Source organism: Penicillium coprophilum (genome assembly GCF_028826855.1).
Source record: "Penicillium coprophilum strain IBT 35676 chromosome Unknown utg000005l_segment0_segment0, whole genome shotgun sequence".
Classification (NCBI taxonomy): Eukaryota; Fungi; Ascomycota; class Eurotiomycetes; order Eurotiales; family Aspergillaceae; genus Penicillium; species Penicillium coprophilum.
This window is the reverse complement of record NW_026622724.1, coordinates 705,080-717,744: the sequence shown is the minus strand read 5'-3', so window position 1 is coordinate 717,744 and position 12,665 is coordinate 705,080. Positions and strand designations below refer to the sequence as shown.

The following is a 12,665-nucleotide window of genomic DNA, read 5'->3' as shown; positions in this document are numbered from 1 at the left end:
GTTAGGCTGATATGCATTATGTTCACTAACTGTGGTCTAGTCTTCAACGGACCCATCAAGATCTTGGCCTTTGATTTTGAATCATGAAAAGTCCTCGGCTTCATCCGGCTCCCCTGTCTGTGCACGGAAATATTCGGCCACCGTTTCAGAAGCCAGGAGTTCTGTTCTCTGTATCCGATAGTCAGTTGCTGGATATTAGAAAGGGCATGACTCCCTGAGGAAGTCAAAATAATAAACCACTTACCTGTTTGATTAATTCCTCGACTGCCTTCTCCAACAGCTCCCCTTCCAAGATTCGGAGTTGGGCAATCGAGGTGAAGATTCCAGGTCGAAACATGGAATCCAACCCCGCTTTGTCCTTGTGCATGTTTGTGATGATCTCCTCCGTCTCCTGAAGGAGGGCGAGCTGAGTCTCGAGCCTTTCGAGGAGAAGCACCGCAGCGCGAAGCTGAAAAATCTCCCACAAGGGATCAACAGCGAGCAGCTCGCGGAGATGACTGACTGATTGTATCTTTTCGCCTTTCCAGGTCACTTCCAACTCCCGGCCGCCGTCGGTTGTCTGCGCGATCCCAAAGTGGAGCCCGTCCTCTTCATTGGCGCATGCTATCCAAACTAGGTCACTCTCCCAGGTCACTTGTTCAGAGCCCACCACGGCTGAGATACGAATTCCAGAATTGTTCTGGCAGAATATCTTCTTTGGTATGGCGAGAGGGTCATCCTCTGGGATATCTAGATTGAGGGATATTTCCCGTGCTTCCGTCGTGCCGCTTTCCAGAAATCCATAGGAGAATATCATCTCGGAGGCGGGCTTTTGATCGCCGTACCTGCCATACCATGTGTCAGCCAAGTCCTCAATGACCATGTCTACTGTAGAGAAATCTCACGAAATCGTAACCTCTTCCCCAGGCTGGAGAGCCTTGCCCCATCGTAATTGAAGAACAGCGTTCCCCTCAGAATCTGCATCATACAGCGCCTTGACCCCATCCCCGGAGCCATGATTGGCCATATCAACACATGGCACCATCGCCAGACCACTGCCAGGTAGGTCCAGCATGCGCGACCGATAAGCAGCGTCAACGTATTTCCAGTCATGAATTGTCAGCGAGCCAGTCTTCTCATCCCACCAGCTCCGCTGGCACCACTCAATGCTCTCCGTAGCCTGGCGGAGGTGTTCAAACTCCCGCTCAAGAGATGAGAATTTCGCATCAAGAGCCTCCTCGAGTGACGTACCGCGGAGTAGCTCTTGCTCCTCGGGAGTGTAAAAGATGGGTAGGGGGAACGATGGAGGCAGGAACTTCACGTATTCGGTCCATGGATTGGAGATACCGACGGTCTCATGTGCTGAGCGTACATCGGGACTGCTATGGGTTAGCTGGAGGAGTAGGAATATGAGGATTGCTCCTCTAGCTGTCTGTGTATCTTAGTTGGTTTCTCCATTGTAATGTAGATGTGGGGGGAGCAGCAGCCCATACCCTTCCAAAGTCGCCGGTTGCCTCCAACACGTCGCGCAAGTACCTGTCGGTTTTGGCATGATTATGGACAGTATCTAGGGATAAAACCAATCCTGAGGGAATTTGTAGGAGAATTGTGGGCTTTGCATCGTTCTCGCTGCTCATCTGGGCTTCTGTTGCGATGAGGGCACTGCCTTTGTCTGCGCCATGTTGATCAGACCCAACCTTGCGAGCTGCGATGCCTCGAACGACAATCCCATTGAGCCGCTGCCAAGCAGGCAGGGATTCGACCGGGAGGTACTCGCGTTTCATTGTGAAGTGAGTTGAGGTTGATGCTTGTGCGCCTAAATTGTCGCGTCGATGACGATCGATCGTCTTATCGATAAGCCTGGCCCCCGAGCTCCGACCAAGGTTGTTACCTTTTTTTGGACAAAGTCGAGTTACAGCATAGTAACGTCATATGACGAAGCAGGTAATCATCACTACATGTAGGTGAAATTCAACACTAAGGCATTTCAAGTCTCTACAATAACTCGCACTTCACTAAGCGCGATCACTGCATCTCTTCTGCTACATCAATGCTACATAGCATGTCTATTTCACGACATCCTTGGCGGGTCATTCTACCGTTACAGTCCGTCATTCATCCACCAGTTCACCGGGCACCACCTGGGGTCCGCCATTACTCCATCTTCGAGGATTGGAAGGGAAGTTCAGCGGAGGATCACACACGCAAACGGGCTCAGAGAGGTGATGCAGAGGATGTACACTCAGAGTCAGCGGCCACTGGGTTGAGGGAAAGGAAAATGAATCAGGGTATTGCAGATGACACCAAGTCACAGGGTATTACGGAGAGAGGCGGGACCAAGCATGGGAAGAAGGCCAAAGAGGAGCACCCCAAAGCACCAGAGCCAGTCATTGGCATGAATGACGAACGCGCAAAGGTCAGTTCATACGAATGATGAGGGACTTCATTTCACCTTGCTGACTGCGTCTGCATCTTCGCAGAAGGGTGGTTGAATCCAAGTATCTTGTGGTGTGCTATGGCGTTGTTCGAGCTCGACACGTTCACTGTCGACGGCTCAAATTTTGTAATAATAGTGAATCGGAGTAGAGAACAAGGTCATAAGACATTTTCATTACTAATGTCATATCATGGGAGAGGCTGTACATATGTCGACTGGTCTACCGACCAACCTTGAACGATAGGATCTGCAATGACAAGTCAGTCAATCAACCGTATTCTATACTTTGGCAGGGGCACTCACATCGTTTTTCCCAACTGCCACAATGTCGTCTTCGGAGACTCGGGTTCCCCCACTCCTTCGACATAGCTGATGGGTACGTCGCCCATCACTTTCCGAGCAACATCACCGACAGTACTATTCCTGTGGGATGTTAGACATCTCATGTCAGCTAGAATGGGGAATACTTACTTGTTAACCAGAACACAGTCACGGAATACGGCAGTTCCAGTGCCAGAGTTGAATGTCGCCACGTTTCGGACGGGGAAAACTGGCACGAGCCCTAGAAGCTCTGCAGCTCGGGACAGACATTGGACGACACCGGTAGATCCAAATCGATACAGAACCATGTCTTTCATGTTCTCAACTCGACTAGTAGGAAGTCGTTAGCCGGGTTACGCCCCTCCTATCGGCACGAAACATACGTTTTCAATTTCTCGTCCATTTCTTTGAGGCCTCCTCCGTCTGGGTCGCCCATCTCGATCAAATCTTCTCGCGTGTCGACAAACTCACTCCCTTCAACGTACTTGATGTACTGCTGCTTTGCTAGCTTTCGGAGGAAAACCTCGGAGATAGCGGAGCAAAGCACAATGCTTTGTGGATCTTGCATTTTGGCAATTTTGCTGATGTTCTGTAATATATGTCAGAACGATATAGGGGTCAACAGCCGTACTCTCGTACCTTGTCTGCGTCTGGGTGGTCGATCTTGTTCAACGCGAACACTGTGGGAAATTTCTCGTCGATGAAAGCATTAACAACAATCTCTACCGTCTCATTTGACCACTCTTCCAACGGCTCTTTTAGGGCAAGTTTATCCATAAACCGTGCAACAGTGGTGTGGGTACTTCCATAGCCGGCAAACTGTTTCTGCAATGTGTCAACGGGGTTCGCCTCTGTGCCGAGAGTCAGTTTTATGTCATTGCAGATAGTGTTTCAGAAATTCACTGACTCAATGCCTGATGTCTCCTTTTGATGGAGCCCCTAAGGAGAGATCAGCACTTGTCCGTTGTTTCGTTGTTGGCACTTGCAAACGTACCACTTCTCCATCAAGTTTCCTAACACCCATCGCACGATCTCTGATCGCAACCACTCAATGTCTACTGATGGATCATATCCTCGAGTAGCCTTTCCTGCAGATATTTATCAACACCTGATTTGCGCCATTGTATATACTCTGGCACACGCAACCAACCTTCAGCATCCGTGGTCCCACTCACATCCACGACGTGAATCAGAGCATCGGCGTGACGCAGATCATCCAAGAACTTGTTACCGAGTCCGCGACCCTGATGCGCGCCTGGCACAAGACCTGCGACATCTAGCAATTCAATCGGCACGGAGCGTCGCCCTTCGTGGCAGCCTCCATAATTAGGCTGGCAGCGGTCTGAAACATTGTGTCGCAGGCATGGGCAATCAATTTGAAGGTATCCGATGGCTCGCTGGGGGTCAATGGTTGTAAAGCTGTGCGGTGTCAACACGGCCTACGGGATCAATTGCGATAAGGTGGATCTGCTCATGCAGAACAATCGGTGCGCACATACGGGAAGTTTCCTGTACAGAGTATAATTGATTAGATTTCCCAGATCGGGTATAAAAGTATTCTGATCTACTTACCGACTTTCGAAGTCGCATCGGTCAAACTGTTCAAGGTGGTGGATTTTCCACTAGACGGCTGTATGCCCCTCACATCTGTGGTCAGTGGGGTGGTGGAAGATTGGCTGGGAGTGACACACCTTGCCCACCAGTCCGATCAGTGGATCTCGAGGCATATTGCAAGATATATGTGTCGAAGAACAAAAAATCCTCAGGATAACACAATGATCAGGTTCAAGTATCCACGTGCCTCGGAGTTGGCTGTCTTTCGATAAGAAACATTTTCTGCCGTGTCAAAATGGAAGGCGGTGTTGCTGATCGCCTAGATGCTTTGATGCCGCTTTAGGACGCCGACCACCCTTGAACTCCTCAAAAGCTTTTTACTTCTATACAAATGTGTTTATTTTTACACTTGGAGATCACCATATCTAGGAATTTCTGAGGATGCAACGGGGAGTGGGATCTGTTGGCCATAATTCACCGTGAAACGCTATGAGCGACCGTTGTATATTCAATAGATCCACATCTCAGCCATCCAGCTTCAAAATATATTTTGACTATTCGACGGCGCTTGAAAGATAAGCTCAGTTTGTATGCATAGCGTATTTCATGCACGCAAATCAACAGGTTTGCCACCTTAGGTGACCCATCAGCTACGACCAATCATTCAGTATGCTCCTGTCGACCAGACGGCCTGGAATCTCCAATCGCGACAAAGTCCCCAAGATGAATTAGGGCCCAGCTGGTTCTGGAGGGTAGAATATCCATGGCCCTAAACACATGTCGTCATTGTAGCAAACGTCACAGAGTCTTGCCATCGACAAGGAATATGGTACCTCGATATATAAACCCTTATTCCTCATGATATGCTTCAGTGTGAGTATCATACTCAGCCAATTCTGACACTTTATCAAATTCACTACCGAACTACAAAATGACTGATGCTACATTTCACACCACCATTCAGGACCTCCGCAGGGCCGAGTCCAAGCTTTCCTTGCTACATGGTGGCAACACCCCAGCAGACTCAAATGTATCGAGAATGAAGGTGAGTTTCCTGTAACGCAACACTGAGTCGGAAACAGATCATCTGACATGCTCTCTACATAGTCGATCATCGATCAAAACACCAACAAGCCCGCACAAATTGACAAGATCAAGGCCAATTTACCTCTACCTGATCAACCTCCAGTTGCCAGCGACTGGAATTCTCTCGACCAGCGTATCACCGGTGTTGGCTCTGGACGTGTCGAATACCCTCCTGACAACAGTGGGTTGCGTGGTGCTCCGGCTGCGGGCAGTAGTGCTGAAGAACTTGGACTGTAGAGTGTTGAGGACCCTCCTGATTCTACAACCCGTTAAGACTATCTGAACATGAGGATTTAATATAGGTAAAATAGTCATTTTTACGAGCGAATGAGTGAATTTCGGACTTTCATTCCGGTTGATTAGTATTATGTCTAAGAATATAGTCGATTTTCAAATTATTTATTGTATCATTTGTTTCATGAAGAACTGTTGAACGAAGCAGGACTAGCAGAGTCTGGATGCATCGCGCTAGGCCTTCAAGTGCAATTACCATATAAATCTTGTTTCACATACAAACAAATGTACCATCTGCTCTACTTACAAACTCACATTAAAACACAAGGTTCAAACTGATATTTGAGATAACGAACACATCGTGTGCAATATAGAATGAAGATAAAGGTGTTTGCATGGTTTGTACTACTGCGAGGGTCTAGACCTGACGTCAATTGCCTCCTAACAACACCAACTTTCGGTCTGGAGATGAATTTCAAGATAGCATCCTTGATAGGCATGTGGGGCATGAGACTCTCCTTTCAAAAACCTTCTATAGAAGCATGAATACATCAGAGGGGAGACTGTGCTCCACATGCTCCACACCCTCCTTTCCATCGGTTTCTCCAGCCACCAAACAGAGTGCCTCGAGTATAACTAGTTAATCTGACGGCGACTGGCAGACAAAATTCCCAGGTTTAAAACTGCATATTCTTGTATAACCCCTACTGGCTAGCGTAAGTATGACATCAATGCTGTTTGATTCGTTTCTATGAGACCAGATACTTCCAATATGCGGTTCGGTCATAGCGCATTGCTTTCCTATATAGATCTGCCACCGCGGCCTCGTTAGCATTCATCAGTCAAATATTTCCTTTCTATATTCTACCACACATATCTTCAATATCAGAAGTCTACCTTTTTGACTTTTTCCATTATATGATCATGGACATCCAAGGCACCCCTCTTCCTCACGCAAGCCGCGGCACTAAGGTCACCACCGACCCTCGTTCACAACAGCCCATCGAAGAACCGTCAGGCCCTATTACCAATGACTCGCTTGCCGCCGAGTCCGTCCGCCAAGGTGGCGGCTTTTCTGGCAACCGTGGCGCAGAGCCCATGGGCGTCTCAGGAAACCAATCCACAGTAAAGAATACCGACACTTCCGCCTCCACCAAACTTCCCTCTGCCTCATCTGGCTATCAACGCCAGGACCGCCATGAGGAACAGAAATATCCCGAATGTGTGGTTGGTCAGGGAAACTTCCCTGGCACACACCTAGACAACTCTGGGTACGCTGGTGGCTCAACTGCGGCCAAGAAGGAAATGGGCATCAAGGCTGGGGAATATTCTGCTGCTGGCGGCAGTGGGGGTCGCAGTCAGTATAACGAGGTAACCGACGTCCAACAGGGCGGCTTCCCCTCCGACGATGCTAAGAATGTGAGCTTCAACTCGAAACTTGGCTCCAGCGAGGACCCTGCCCGCGACTCTATCAATCAGTTCCAGCGTAGCAATGCTCGCACTGCTTATAGTTCTGGTCATGTCGAGCAGAAGGGTGTGGAGGATCAGAATCAATATGAGCAATTAGAGAGCGACCAGCGCGCTTAAGAGTCTCTGATTTGAGATCTGGGCCAATGTTTTCATCTTTTTGAGGAATGCAAGCGAGCGTGCTTTGGTTGGACTCAGCCTTGAGGCTGAGGTTATAACATCAAAGGTTGATGATTGCATTCATTATGTACAATAGCAGCTAAGAATACATGTGATCATTGCTTTTCCCCCCGATCTTTTCTCAATGTCTTGGGCATATATCGACAGTCTCCCTCTTTTGTGGGTATCGAGCACAAGACGGGCGACTATGTGTGCCACTTGATCGCAGGTCGTCTGCCTTCTCGAAGCACATGCGCCTTTTGAATTCTCAGTTTCTCTTTTATTCGATCATTTGGTAAGGCCCGAGAAGCCAATAATGGACAGGGTGGTAAGGCAGCATAAAGTATACAGTACATTAGTTCAACAAAATGAAGTATGAGCATTAGATTACTTCTTATCTGGTCTTTTTACTAGTCCTTTCTTTTCATTAAAGAAATATAGCAGACGGTCGACTAGCTGTCAAAAGTCGATTTGCTGGACTTCATACTACCGACTCCTTGTTTCCGCCCACACAATCCCCTTGGTTTTTGAGCGTTCAGGGATGTTGCGCCTGTATATTTGATCGCTACATTTTTTTTTACCACAAACAAAGCAAACCCCCAACCAGTGACGGGCTTAACCACATAAGGCTCCCACCAAGTTTGAAGATCACAGTCTCCAACACATGGCCAGCATGAATCGAAGAACAGCAACATGTTTTTGGTGATAACCAGCTTTAAGAGTTGATCATTAGGCTAACAAGGAAACCGATTCGAGTATGGCTGTTCCGAAGATCAATGGGTTGTCTCATGCCGTTCTTTTCGAACATTAAGATAAGTCGACAAACTGCGGCAGGGATAAAGTACCTAGCAGCGATGACAAAAGCATCTCCAGTCCCGATGAATAGGCTGCTTGAAAGGAGGACCGTGCCGAATGCAAGATGGGTTAGAGCAAAGAGAGAAGTGAGGAAAGACCAAGAGATGAAGGCGTAAGACTCCCACCTGAAGATCAGCATCGCCTGGGCCTGGTGGCTACAGAGCTGCATCTCGCGCCTAAAAAGTCTTTTGAGCAACTATGCCTGCACAGGGTGCTTATTACATGTAGTAAACTCTATACGAAGCATCACCGCAGCTGTACCGCATGCGTAGATCAAAGTGGTAAAAAAGTCCACAAAAGGGGCAGCCATGTGCTGTCAAACACCATGCTACAGACCGAAGAAACGCCGAGCTGCCGGATTGTGTGTGCAGCATTGGCTATAGCAATGCAGGCAAATATATATTCAAGCATAAAAATGGCAATGGTTGAATTTCTCGACAGCTTGGGCGTGTCAAGGCTGTCCGGCTCCTTTTGCAGCATTTGGATTGGGCCCTTGTACCCGAAAGCTGATATGGACGTAATACCAGGGGTCCCGACTCCCAGCAAAAAAGCCAGAAACGGCCGGCGCAATGACAAGAGACCAATCTCGAACGTGCTAGACCGTCCTCCTATAGCTAGTATTGTAGGCAAGAGGCCTAGAATCATCGCGGCTGATGCCACTAGACAACAGGACTATAACTAGCTTGAAGTGCCTTCAAAACTAATATGCAAAGAATTTTGACCACGGGATACATACTATTAGCCTTCCAGGACTCCCTCGTACTACTCAAAGACAGTCTACTATACTGCCTACGTAGTAACCCTCATCATCACACCCCGACATTGTTCTTTCTAAGTAGTTTGTGTACATGCCGGCGCATTCACTCCGAACCAAATTTCGCATGCCATCACTCCATTGATACCTGTACTGGAAGTGGCGTGAAGACGCCATGGCAATTGCGCATTAGCAAAGAACGAAAGAAAGAACTGGCCACGCAATACTAATAGATAGCGTGGAAAGCCCCAGGAAAACGCAGGGAAAATGGCTTATGCCCACCCCGTAGTAGAATATGCAGCCAGCACAACACCATTCATAGCTACGAAGTACGGAGTACTTATATCACACCTTTCGAGGCCTAGTGAGCCCACCGCTGGCTCCCGTTTAGAGCATAATTTGATTAGACGGTTATGCAGCTACCCACCTCAACGAAGGCAGGTCATTGGACATGAATTATATAGGCGCTTTGAGCCTAAACCACAAAGGGCCTAGCTAAGATGCCATGTCTATCGGTGCAATGGGGCCAAATCTGGCACCTGTCTTGTATGTTGTAGAAGGTACGTTTTACTGGTTATAACTTCCCACGAAGTGAAAGTGCAATACTAAATTGCAAGCAATTTAATCCAGAGAGTTATGCCCAGGTGGCACACTCAGTTGTTCGTACATGATGATTTTGAAATTTCCCAGCCTGTTCGAGTGCATCACTTGTCAAAAATAAACCTCTTGTATACACTCAGTTGTCAACCTCAATGAACTACGCAAAAATATACAATTGGATTGATCAAGGATCATGCAGTTAAAACATATATTCAAGTGTATCAAAAGATGCGATAATCATCCTCGTCAGATTCCGAGCCCGAATCGGTCTCATAGTCACTGTAAATGGGTCCTAGAAACTCATATCCAAGTTCTCCCACGGAGCGTGGCCGGGTGCTTTCCGAAGGAGCATCAACGATTCGCAAGGGGACCTTCATCGTCTCATCAACACTGACATTCCGCTCCTCAGTATACAGAACCCGATCATTTTCCCTAGCCAGAACCTGCCCCCTCTGTCTCCAAAGATAACTTCCCAATTCAAGTAGCCCAATGGTTAAGATAGAGACCCAAACCATCACCAGAAGAATAATCACTGTCGTAAAGACTCCCGGGAGCGGATAGTGTGAGAAAGTCAAAGATTTTGATTTCAAGTTCGGGAGTGAGAAGCGATACGTAAAGAAAGAGGAGGAATAAGCCAACGAGGCAGGGGTGGAGTGTTTATGCTCATTGTTCAATGTGTTTGCTGCATGCAGGTATTGTAGAACCTCGCTGTAGTCATCTTGTCTCTGGGCAGCGAGTGCATCGATTGAGCTCTTATCGCCTGAGGGGTGTTCGTTCTCTTCTCCTTTGTGTTGGTTGTAGGGCTTGTACATGTGCTCGGGTCCTTCTGGAGATGCTGGGATCAGGATTGAGACCGTCGGTTTCTCCGATTTGGAAGTTCCTGTTGTATAGCGAGTATTTGGTGTGTCTTGCTCTGTTGGTTCGTTATTTGGATTTGTTGGCCATGTCGGGTTCTATAGGTAGATACAGGTCAGTAAGTCCCCGAGTTAACAACCCACAATACAGTACATACCCCGTTGTATTTGACGTGAGGTGGGTCAGGTAATAGATCCAATCCTTCTTTCTCAAAGACCTTCCATATTCCACGGGCATTGGGATCTTGGATTTTTTCTGAGTTGACCAATTTGCTGGTTTGAATAGGGTGGGATATTGTTAATTGAGCCACGGCCAGAATGAGCGCGAGGGTTGAAATGGAGGCGCGATTGATCTGCATTGTTGTGGAAATAAAGAGAGAATTGGATGATATGACGGCCAAGTATATGCAGAATGAATGAATCGTCCGACAAAGAACGAGGGTATTCAGTTCCTTATATCATTTTCCCAAAACAGGGCAGATTTCGACCGCAAGGGCCGTGCCTTGAACACAAGGAAGAAGGTGTGTAGGACAAAAGGGAACCCTTCTTAGATCCGGTGCCCAATACGGAGTACCAATTCTGTTCCTGGATCTAGGCTAGCGCTATAAGATCTATGAACTTAGGGCCGGATTTATTCAGGGCACTATGCATAGTGATTGGCTGAAATTGATATCTCCTGGGCTTGGGATATGCACTATATCCCTTGTTTGACGCCAAGGGCGAGGGGACTAGGGATTGATCATATTGATCGCCTCAACTCAGAACGCCACAGCAATAGTTTATCCAACAATGCAAGGCTAATTGCCCAGGTTGAGCTCTTCACACTATGTGTACGGAGTATGGAGTATGAAATCCATGATTGATCACCGTACTAACTCTACCTGCTATCTAAAATCTTTGGGTTTGCAACCCGCTGTGACTGATTACATCCCTGATAGATTAGGATTTTTTTGGGGACTAAGGGAATATTGGAGGGCTCGAGACCAATTTCATATGCGGCCTGTCGGTCTGTCTCACAAGAGGATCACGAAGTCAGAATTTTCGAGGATATCAACTCCTACAGCAATCAGACACAACGTGGTTTATGCAAGTGCCACACTGCGTGGCAGTGCAATGAGTAAAAATTGCATGGGATGTCCCTTCGAAATTAACCGAGACCTTACTTAGGACCGAGTCTATGAGGTTGGTGGTATCTCATTGGAATTCTTGCCTTTTTCGTACACCATTGAAATAACGCCGAGTTGGAACAAAAGAGCAAATATAGAAAGATACCCATAGGCCGGACCCCATAAGACATGCACCGCCTGAACAGACGGTATCAGAAACCTGTACAACCAGAGAACCCACTCGCAGTGAAGTGTGGGAAGAGCAAATAACAAAAGGTAAAACAGACAAGTCGAGAACATTTTTAGACTGTCAGCTTCTTGAGCTCCTTCTGGGTCAAGCCAGCAAGCTCCTCGAACACCTTGGTGAACTCCTCATCATCCTCCTTCTTGCCCTTGGCAGCCTTGGGGGTGACCATGACCACACTGGTAGGGCGCTTGGTGGCAGCGGAAGCACCAAGCTCAGCGCGAGAGGTGACAAAGACGTAGGGAATGCCGTGGTCCTCGCACAGGACGGGAATGTGGGAGATAACATCCATGGGGGAGATATCGGCAGCGAGCACGACAACACCGCTGGGAACACCGATGGGAGCGTTGGCGGCGGGAATGGGAGACTTGCGGAGAGCCTTGACGACCTCCTTGACACCACGCTTGAGAGACTTGTTGACGGCAGCTAGAAGACAAGATGTCAGCATGGATGATATGAAGATAAGAGTAAAAAAGTTGCGCAGCAATGCGATCAGTAGGCATGGATGATCCGAGGATCCGATGAAATATCGACCGTGCACACTGATAGTAGATGGGTTAAGAGAGAATCGATGAGATATTGCACATACCCTTCTTGACACTCTTCAGGACCTTCTTGGCCTGCTTGTCCTCAACCAATGGGTTGGCGAACGGCACGAGGGCGCCAACGGGGCGGTCGGCAGCATCAACCTCAGCATCGGCCTTGACGGCGACAGCGCTGGTCTGCTCGAGGCCCTCCATGGCCTCAGTATCAATCTCCTTCTCTACTGCATCGACAAGAGCAGTCTTATCCTTCTTCTCCTTCTTCTCCTTCTTGACCTTGTGCACACCGTCCTTCTCCGCACGCTTCTCCTTCTTCTCAGCGCGGTCCTTCTTCTCGACCTTGTCCTTGCCCATAGTGACGGTTGTAGGGAATTAAGCGGAAGAAATTGAGTAAAATCGAACGAGAGACCGAGGTGGAGGGGGACGAGTCACGGGTGAGGGTGGTGAACTGAGAATTCGATGCCGAAATCGAA

The 12,665-nt window shown here is 48.1% G+C and overlaps 7 protein-coding genes across 7 annotated transcripts; 3 read left to right on the top strand and 4 right to left on the bottom strand.

The window, feature by feature from the left end:
* Positions 1–81: 81 nt before the first annotated feature.
* N7500_007851 (SET domain-containing protein) lies at positions 82–1,793 on the bottom strand (the record flags this gene model as incomplete). The annotated part of the gene is made up of 4 exons (XM_056678995.1): positions 82–168; positions 245–824; positions 885–1,411; positions 1,473–1,793. Coding segments are annotated over 4 exons (1,515 nt in total), but the record flags the coding sequence as incomplete, so codon positions are not given.
* A 236-nt stretch (positions 1,794–2,029) lies between these two features.
* On the top strand, positions 2,030–2,471 carry N7500_007850 (uncharacterized protein; the record flags this gene model as incomplete). Its single annotated transcript, XM_056678994.1, has 2 exons — positions 2,030–2,395; positions 2,460–2,471. 2 exons carry the CDS (start codon positions 2,030–2,032, stop codon positions 2,469–2,471), a joined length of 378 nt encoding a protein of 125 aa, XP_056529366.1.
* Positions 2,472–2,715: 244 nt separating this feature from the next.
* N7500_007849 (GTP-binding protein) lies at positions 2,716–4,464 on the bottom strand (the record flags this gene model as incomplete). Its single annotated transcript, XM_056678993.1, has 10 exons — positions 2,716–2,839; positions 2,888–3,067; positions 3,121–3,326; positions 3,377–3,588; positions 3,645–3,676; positions 3,732–3,825; positions 3,888–4,156; positions 4,237–4,246; positions 4,310–4,367; positions 4,429–4,464. The coding sequence occupies 10 exons, from the start codon at positions 4,462–4,464 to the stop codon at positions 2,716–2,718; spliced, it is 1,221 nt and encodes a 406-aa protein (XP_056529365.1).
* A 758-nt stretch (positions 4,465–5,222) lies between these two features.
* Positions 5,223–5,614, top strand: N7500_007848 (uncharacterized protein; the record flags this gene model as incomplete). The annotated part of the gene is made up of 2 exons (XM_056678992.1): positions 5,223–5,336; positions 5,399–5,614. The coding sequence occupies 2 exons, from the start codon at positions 5,223–5,225 to the stop codon at positions 5,612–5,614; spliced, it is 330 nt and encodes a 109-aa protein (XP_056529364.1).
* Positions 5,615–6,535: 921 nt separating this feature from the next.
* Positions 6,536–7,198, top strand: N7500_007847 (uncharacterized protein; the record flags this gene model as incomplete). The annotated part of the gene is made up of 1 exon (XM_056678991.1): positions 6,536–7,198. One exon carries the CDS (start codon positions 6,536–6,538, stop codon positions 7,196–7,198), a length of 663 nt encoding a protein of 220 aa, XP_056529363.1.
* Positions 7,199–9,667: 2,469 nt separating this feature from the next.
* On the bottom strand, positions 9,668–10,659 carry N7500_007846 (uncharacterized protein; the record flags this gene model as incomplete). Its single annotated transcript, XM_056678990.1, has 2 exons — positions 9,668–10,399; positions 10,459–10,659. 2 exons carry the CDS (start codon positions 10,657–10,659, stop codon positions 9,668–9,670), a joined length of 933 nt encoding a protein of 310 aa, XP_056529362.1.
* An 823-nt stretch (positions 10,660–11,482) lies between these two features.
* N7500_007845 (uncharacterized protein) lies at positions 11,483–12,546 on the bottom strand (the record flags this gene model as incomplete). Its single annotated transcript, XM_056678989.1, has 2 exons — positions 11,483–12,076; positions 12,240–12,546. 2 exons carry the CDS (start codon positions 12,544–12,546, stop codon positions 11,709–11,711), a joined length of 675 nt encoding a protein of 224 aa, XP_056529361.1. The 3' UTR covers positions 11,483–11,708.
* Positions 12,547–12,665: the final 119 nt, after the last annotated feature.